This window comes from Nanorana parkeri, unplaced genomic scaffold (assembly GCF_000935625.1).
Source record: "Nanorana parkeri isolate BGI_ZX_2015 unplaced genomic scaffold, ASM93562v1 scaffold268, whole genome shotgun sequence".
Lineage (NCBI taxonomy): Eukaryota > Metazoa > Chordata > Amphibia > Anura > Dicroglossidae > Nanorana > Nanorana parkeri.
Genome location: NW_017306536.1, coordinates 858,791 through 867,852, shown reverse-complemented (window position 1 = coordinate 867,852; position 9,062 = coordinate 858,791). Strand labels below are relative to the sequence as shown.

The 9,062-nt window shown below is 47.0% G+C and overlaps 1 protein-coding gene across 1 annotated transcript in view; it reads left to right on the top strand.

Moving 5' to 3' along the window:
• Window positions 1–1,269: 1,269 nt before the first annotated feature.
• The window catches only part of MICALL2 (MICAL like 2), a 92,197-nt gene continuing 84,404 nt past the window's right edge, over window positions 1,270–9,062 (top strand). The window contains exons 1-2 of the mRNA XM_018557107.1: window positions 1,270–1,394; window positions 7,078–7,234. Of these exons, the coding sequence (XP_018412609.1) occupies window positions 7,092–7,234 (143 nt within the window). The 5' untranslated portion in view covers window positions 1,270–1,394; window positions 7,078–7,091. The remainder of the gene's footprint in view (window positions 1,395–7,077; window positions 7,235–9,062) is intronic.

The following is a 9,062-nucleotide window of genomic DNA, read 5'->3' as shown; positions in this document are numbered from 1 at the left end:
CTGCAGTCTTCTGGGGAACTCGAGGCACTTCTTACAGCACCGGCTGAACATCTCCAAATTCCTATGGGACCATGTTCCCCAACTCCAGACCCCTGGTGAGAAGAAGCAAAGCCCTCCTAAGACCCTGCACAGCCCAGCTGAGATCCTGCACCGCCCACCATAGACCCCACACAGCCCACCTGAGATCCTGCACCGCCCACCATAGACGCCACACAGCCCACCTGAGATCCTGCACAGCCCACCATAGCCCCCTGAGACCACATAAAGCCCACCTGAGACCTTGCACTGCCCATCTGAGACCCCACACTGGCCACCTGAGACACCACACAGCCCACCTCAGAGACTGTGCAGTCCACCTGAGAGTCTATACAGCCTCTTGAGACCCTGCACAGCCCTCCTGGGAGCATGCAAAGCCCTCCTGAGACCCCACAAAGCCCTCCTAAGAGCCCACACAGCCCACCTGAGTGCCCACGCGAGACACTGCACAGCCTCCTGGGACCGCAGAGACATGAGACCGCCACCCTGGAACAACACAGAGTATGTGGCTTCGTATTATTCTGCATTACTGCATGATGTATTGCTGAGATTTGTAGACCTCTATAGCTGGTGGTATTATTCTACAGTGCTGTATAATGTATTGCTGGCATTTGTAGTCCCTCTACAGCTTGGAGTTAGTGGGAAAGCTACCAGCTACAACTGGGCCCCGTTGCCCTTTTGTGTGTGTGTGTGTGATTGCAGCACACGGTAACTGGGAGGTGCATTGGGGTGCTATTTAAATGAATGGCAATGCGATGCACTTATTGCATGAACACACATACTAGGTGCGTTGTGTGATAGCCTGCTATGGTGTGAATGGGCCCTTAAGGAGATCGCACAGAGATTGTACAAGTCGATTGTATGACCAGCTTTGGTAAACCAAATTGGGAGAATTGACTGTGACATTTGGAAGCTCCGCCCGTGTACACAAGTCCCGCCTCTCCTTGCCCAGTGATTTCACGTAAAGCGCCTGTAGCTTCATAGTGGTACAAGGAGAGTCTACACGTCCTCCTCATGACGTCCCAGCCGGTGGCAGTGTTCTGCTGAGTAATGTTCCTGTGACTGTGAACAAGAAACATCTCGGTCATCACCTTCCACCCTCACAACAAGCAGCACGCCGATCACTAGCCCCGCCCTCTCCAATGGAGATTGGCAGGCGGGCCCGCCCATTCCCCCTGCGGAGTCCCCGCCCACTCCCTGGGCTCTGCTGCAGTGATCTTGTGTACCGGGCTGTGTGCGGGCAGACAGCAACAGGCGATCGGTGTGTACGTGTCCCGGGCGGCATATGGAGGAGAGCACACAGTGACCCCACCGTGACAACAAGAGAGCCGACGATCAGTGACTGCGAGCTGGAGGAGGTAAGGTGTAGTTTCTGTCCGCTATATCTCTGCTCAGGAGGTGCTGTGATCAGCTCCCATTGTATTGATCTGTGTAACATGCCTGCAGGTAGGAGGAGGTCCCTTCATCTGATCACAGGAGGGTCCCTTTATTGACATCCATCATACATGACAGCTGCCTGATGACAGGAGGACACATCTAACTACAATCACACAGTCAGGGATGGTGACGGATCTTTAATAAACAATCTATAGGTGTTATCTTATTATCTATGACAGCCATTTATACTGAGCTGACAATTTACACATCGCTGTATATATATATATATTCCACATTCACATCAGTCCCTGGGCCAAGGAGCTTACAATCTATGGTATATTTTCTTTATTTGTGCCTGCCCCTAGACCAAAACGAGCCGTTAACCCTTTCAGCGTGGGGGATAGCCTCACTGCAAAGGTTAACTGTTGAAAATCCCGGAGTTCCTCTTTAAATTAGAACTCCGGGCAAGACTTTTAGTAACCCTTACAGTGGAGCTACCCCTCACTGCAAGGGTTATTGGCTCGTTTTGGTCTAGAGAACACAATAAAGAAGATCTTCGGTCCTGCGGCAGTGATTGCTCGCCTCTCTGCCCCTCCGCTCTGGCTGTGGAACGTCCATGCGTCCAGTGCAGGTGAATGGACCTTGCTTAGACATGATGACTTCAGCAGGGCTTAGACCGCCTGTGCCCAGGCAGGATGGAGGATCAGGTGATTATCTTTTCTTTATTTGTGCCTGCCCCGAGACCAAAACGAGCCGTTAACCCTTTCAGCGTGGGGGGTAGCCTCACTGCAAAGGTTAACTTTTGAAAATCCTGGAGTTCCCCTTTACAAATATTCCTCAATAGCAACAAAGGATACAAATCCTTTATATGTGCACCAAATGCTTTTCCAGACCCAGTTGTTACTTTGTAAAAGTAGCAGTGACATCATTACTGTGCTCTACATAACCTGAGCAGACCAGCAGGCCCCACCCACTGCAAACTCCAGGAGAGGGGGTGGAGACAAGACCAGCCATCCTGCAAAAGGAGAGAGAGCAGCATTGACCGGTCTTTAATACAGGAGCATCTGTACATTTATAGGGTTTTATTATATCTATTCAATGAGGTTAAAAAAAAACCTGTTGATCCTGTCAGCTGATGACTTCCTGTGTTCTCTGCCTCTACTACTTGTTTCCATTGTTCTCAGTTCTCTCTGCGGACTACAGAACACCTTCCCCTTTGTTACAGAGAAGAGGGAGAAGTAGTCCCGTCCTACAGTGACAACGCTGCTCCTCCATGGATACAGTTTGGCGAGTGAGTGTTGTCACCTTAGGACAGGAAGTGTGTTACTGTCAGGATCACCAGGTGAAAATAAAGGGAAAAGGCCTGATAGAAACTACCACATCTGAGGTCTGGTGAGCTGCAGTATATTCCATTTTTGTTTTGGGGTTTAGATACACTTTATATCTAGTCACAAAGTTATTGATAAAGGAGATAAAGGAGATTTTACTATAAGGCCTCTTTCAGACGAGTGGTGGACTTTACCGGCCCCGCGGTGGTTTTTCAGACGGCGGCAGAACAGCGGCGTTCAGGAGGAGATGCTGCCACCTCCGGAATGGCTGTTTTTTCCCCTTTGATTCCAAGGGAGATTTTTACATGGAACTACCGCGCCACAACTGCGTGCCAAAGTCTCGGTCACATTAATGGTCGCGTTCGGCAAACGGCACCACCTGACAAAAGCAACATCCTAATTCTTACCGCACACACCACCAAACATCATGGCCGCAGCAATGTGTACAGCCATGTCCGGTGCTAACTTGTCAGCGGGCTGCCGCAGAGCGGTAAAAGAACGGGTCAACCGCCTGAATTTACCGGCCCTTGGATGCCCGTGTGAACGAGGCCTACCCCATTCATACCGGGGCGACAGCGTTTCAGCGCTCTTTACACGCATTTTCTGAAGCGTTTGAATGCGTTTTATAGGCGTTTTCTGTTTTTAGCAATAGCGTTTTTAGCTGTGTTTCAGCTAATTTTTGGAAAAATCGCGCTAACCTCCACAAAACCATGCTGATCAGCACCTTTCCATTGAAGTCTATAGAGCAAAACGAGCTGATCAGCGCTACAAAAGAAGCTCATTTCAAGTGTCAGGCGTATTTGGACAGTGCGCTTGCGTGAGCGGCGCCCATAGGAATATATAGGATTTTACAATGCATTAGTTTCAGAGCTAAAAAAACACGCAACGAAAACACCCTGGTGTGAACCGGGCCAACCAGGGCGACACTGTTTTTTTTTTTGAGCTTTACGCGCGTTTTTGGAAGCATGTTTGTGCGCGTCTCAGTGCTTTTTACAGGCGTTTTTTGTTTTTAAGCAATAGCGATATTAGTCGTGTTTCAGCTCGTTTTTTGACAGTCGTCCAATGAAAAGCAGTCTCAGCTTACTTTTGATGTCTTTCATGCTTTCTGTGCAGGTCGTCCAATCAGAAAACATCGTTGCACCAATATCACACCGCGCTTGGTTCCTCTTCCCTTTTTTATTTGTATAATTTGGATCCCTGGGATCATATAGTGCAGCATCAAAGGAGTTCTCTGACACCTCCATTTTGGATCCCACTATACTTTGGAAATAGGGGGAGGGCCTTGCAAACTGGTGGCTTTCCCTACAGTGGACTGGCTTGTAAAACACGCTGAAACGCGATTGAAAACGTGCAATCCGCACAAAAACGCGCTGATTAGTCTATAGGGCAAGACCAGCTGATCAGCACAACAAAAGAAGCTCGGGGAGTATTTCAAGCGACAGGCGTATTTGTACGTGCAATTTTTCACGTGAAAGGCCCCCATAGGAATGTATGGAATCTTACAATGCATGCGTTTCAAAAAAAGCGCAACGAAACGCCCAGGTGTGAACCGGGTCCAAGATTGTTTCTTGTGTGACCAGCTTTACACAGGCAGTCCAGAGCTACTACAACACATTTGAATTTAATCTCATTGTCTTGAGCAATTGGTAATCACCTAATTTGCAATGTGTTTAATTATTTACAATGTATTGCAAAACAAGGCAATTGCCAGAAGAATGGAAATTGCTCGGTAGTTTGAGATTAGAATTGCTTAGACCAAACAATCTGCAAAGCTTGTGCAGGCGCGGTCTATTCGAAGGGTTTAGCTTTTGATATTCTTTAAAGAGACCCTGTCACCAGACCATTCAATTTAACAACAATCTTCTCATAAGGTTATATGTGCGTTTAATGTATTTTAGGCATGTTTTTTACCTGCAAAATCTCCCTTGTAATAGAGGAAAAAATAATCTGCGCTAATGAAAAATGATATAACACCAGTAGGTCAGAAGCTGCTATACAAAGGCCATATAGCTTTAACAATTCTGGTTAATGCGCTGTGCAGTTATTCCCGAAAATCTCCCTTGTGTCGACATCCAAAAGCCCGCTGGGTGCCGCCATCTTGGTTGTTATGGTAACAGCCCCAGCAAACTTAGAGCCATGAGGCTACCACTGGGTGCCACCATCTTGGTTGTTATAGTAACAGCCCCAGCAGACTCACAGCTGACACTCTATAGCAGTGGTGGGCAAGCTCCGGGCCCTCCAGCTGTTGTGGAACTAGAAATCCCATGAGGCATTGCAAGATTCTCACAGTCACAGCATGACTCCCGCAGACAGATGCATGATGGGATTTGTTGTTTCGCCACAGCTGGAGTGCTGGAGTTTGCCTACCCCTACTCTATAGTATTCCCCTGCTACATAAATGGTTTTGTAGGGAGGGGATGGCCAGAGGAGCTGAACCAGCACACACAGTAATTAGACACTCCCAGAAGAGATGATGGCTATGACATGCAAGTAGGGACAGTCCATCGCTGGAGTGGAGGAGGAGGCAGGCTGAAGGGACCGGTCTAACAGCCAGCCGGGATCATAGTTCAGGTGAGTATATCTTTGTTATTTTAGATGCCTAGACAATGCGAGCACTTAACCTTTGAAGTTCGGGGTTACCCCACTTCAAGGGTTAAGATTTTATTATTTTTTAGGGCCCTGTGTGATGCGGCAACATGAGTTTTTGTGTGCGTTTCAGCACACCACATGCGTGCCCCTTTTGTAAGATGGACTGCAGTGCCATTCACTGTTAACGGCACCCCAGCACACCTTGCTGCACTATTTGCATCAGAACACATTTATCAAAACAAGCAGAAGAATCTGGAGCAGTTGCCTGTGACAACCCATCAGCTTATCTCTTCAGTTTGTTCAGTTAAGGTGAAATGAAAAAAGAAAGGTGGATTGGTTGCCATGGGCACCTGCTCCAGATTCTGTCTGCTCCAGTTTTGATACATTCCCCTCAATGTACTATGCATTGAGGTGTAATGCAGTTTGAAAACAAAGGTGCATTGATTGAAATGGGCCGTCCGGCATGTGACGCATGAAAATGCATGCAATGCTGCATCCGCGTAAGCATGAAGGGGGCCTATAGAAGGTTTGTAATGCTTTCTTTGTACGGTTCTAGTAAAAACCTGTATACACAGCTAGATGAGGCCAGTGAAGGTTGATGAGCTGTATTTGTGTTAGCAGGAGGTTGCTGGATGTGTGAAATGTTGCTAAGATTGGCCATTGTCTGAACGTTTTGTCTGGGTATCCTGTTATGATGTGTGCGGCGCACTTCCTGAGATCAGGATTCAGATCCTTGTCTGTTCACCGTCCGCTCCGATGTCTCTGATCTGCGGAATCTGCTGCTCTTTACTTTTACCATCACATGTTTTCTTTCGCTTTGTTCTCTCTTGAACACAAAGATAGGCAGGTCACAGGCCATGCGTGTTTATAGGGTCAAGTAGTCATTGATGAAGAGGAATATCTGATAGTCGGACCATTATCCATAGTACAAGAACTCCGGGCATATAAAAAAATGAACCCTTGCAGTGGGGTTGCCCCCGATACTTACCTCCGATACCAGAACTTCCGGGGGAGCCCTCCCTCTGACCGGCAATGCCAAGGGGGCATGGAGCCAGCTTCCTTTCCAATCAGGAAGCTGGGTGGTGGGTTATGACCCGCCTCCCAGCTTCTTGATTGGTTAGGAAGCCAAGCTGCCTGGGAACAAGTGAGAACGGCTCCCTAGCCAATCAAGAAAGCCGGGCAGCACGTAATGACCCGCCTCCCGGCCCCTTGATTGGTCAAGAGGCCAGGCTGCCTGGGAACAAGTGAGAACTGCTTCCTAGCCAATCAGGAAGCCATTCTGCCTAGCAACAAGTGAAGCTGTCTTTCTAGCCAATCAGGAAGCCAGGAGACGGGTCATGACGTGCCGCCAGGCTTTCTGATTGAGTAGGAAGCCTGCTTCCCTTGTTGCTAGACAGCCTGGCTTCCTGACCCGTAAGGAAGTCTGCTGGCACCTCAGGACCCTCCGCCCAGCTCCCTGATTGGTCAGGAAGCCGGGCAGCCTCGGCAAGTGAAGCCGGTGTTCTTTCGATAGAACACCGGCTTCACAGGCAATCGGAAAGCGGGGTGACAGGTCATGATCCGCTGCCCGGCTTCCTGATAATCCGGGCACTGGTATCGGCACTCAGTATCGGCAAGTACCCAAAAAAAAATATTGGCACTCGTACTCAACGAAAAACAGTATTGGTGCATCAATAGTTGTTGATGTTAGAAATGATCAAAGATTGATTCCAAGTAACTGACATTCTTTTTATTTCTACTTCCCCAGGGGTCTTGTCCAGGATGGCTGCTATTAAGGCTCTCCAGCAGTGGTGCAAGCAACAGTGCGAAGGGTATCGGGATGTCAGCATCACAAATATGACCACGTCCTTCCGGGATGGGCTGGCATTTTGTGCCATGCTACACAAGCACCGACCTGATCTTATGTGAGTGTTTTCTGACTTGTACTAAGGTTCATTTTTGTTCCCTACATAAGCTAATAGTGTTCTCTGCGAGAAGGAAAAACGTGGTTTACAATTAGCTTGTCTCATGTATAATGATGGCCATAGACCAGGCAGGCTTTGTGGCTGATATGACAGATCTACCTGCTATTTATTATTTAAACCAAAATCATTACTGGTATTTATAATGTGCCGACAATTTACGCTTCGCTTTACATAGTGCACATTCACATCAGTCCCTGCCCTTCTAAGGTCCCTATCTCACATGCATACATACATACAAGGGCCAGGTTTAAACAGGAACCAATTAACCTATCAGTATGTCTTTGAAGTGTGGGAGGAAACTTGAGTACAATGCAAACTCCTTGCAGATAGTGACCTGGCCGGGACTCGAACCAGGGACCCCTAGTGCTGCAAGGCAGAAGCGATAACCACTATGCCACTGTGGTGTGTATGGATCATAACCAATCACAGACAGATCTCTTGTATTGGTCCAACAAACTGGAACATTTTCTGTTGTGTAAGATCTAGGTTTAAGGAATATTACTGGTGTTAGGTTGCTCTGCTTTGGTTGATTATACGCAGAGGAATCTGATAATTTGCCAGTGAACAGAAACCATGGAATGACTTCCTATCTCCAGATATATGAATCCAATACTCCGTGCACGATGGATGATCTCCCCATTGATACATATAAGGCCTTGATCAGGAGCACTTTTTATTCATGGTTGCCTTATCAACACAGTCAAACCCATATAATATATGGGAAAATTGCACAGAAAAGTCCAAGGTGTCCAGTTGGTAGAGATGTCAAGACCAGTCTCCTGCAGTCAACTCTATTGATGGAAGATCTTTGCTTAGGAGGACAAAAAACACCCGTATTGGGCGACTTTCTCTTCTTGTTTGTGCTTGGCTTTACTCTCCATGATGGAGTGGGAATTTTGGTTATCCTGAAGCAACTCTGTGTAGATTTGGTGCTCCTTTCAACTACAAGTGGCTGGAGTTGATTTCAACATTTTATACAGATGCCATCTGAAAAGGTTCCCTCCTGGACCTGTTGAGGGCATGTCCAATTGGAAAAAGACATTCAGGAGGACCTCTGGAAGAATGTTTCTTAGCGTTGAATTGGGAATGTTCTGGATTCCAATAAAAGGACCTGGGTCCTAAGGAAAGAGTGTAGTAGATTGGACCCTCTGAAGCTTTGTCAGTAGCCTTGGACTCACAGTACTGGCCTGTACCAAGAGACCTAACATGTCTCATATGTGGACTGCTAGTAATTCATGCCATGTCAGCATTACTTAGTCTTTTGTTAATAATACAGTAAACTGAATCATGAGTGTCAGTACTGGATCTTTAGTGACTTCGCTTACATGTACAAATGTATGTCAGTATACATCTTTTATCAAGATTGTCTTAGCTCTGCCTATCACAATACTTATAAGCTATGCAGCTAGTTGTAGTTCCTTACAGCTAGATAGGATGTCATGTCTCATATGTAGGAATCTGTATTATGTCCGGTATGGAAGAAGATTTTTTAGAAATATATATTTTTATTTGGTTTTTATTCAGATAAATGTGAAATATGCATAATTAGTGTTTTATATTTACCACGTGCAGCCAGCAGAGGATGCTCTAGAGTCTGCTGGCAGTTTTTTTTGCAAATTTTGACTTTACACACTAAGCCCTCTGATAAGGGTCACCACCCCTTCTCCATCTCTAGTTTATTAGGCTACTGTACGGAGTATCAGTTAGAAAGTGAATGTCCAACTATGACACGCACACAGCTCCAACACAAAGATAGGGGGCCCATGGA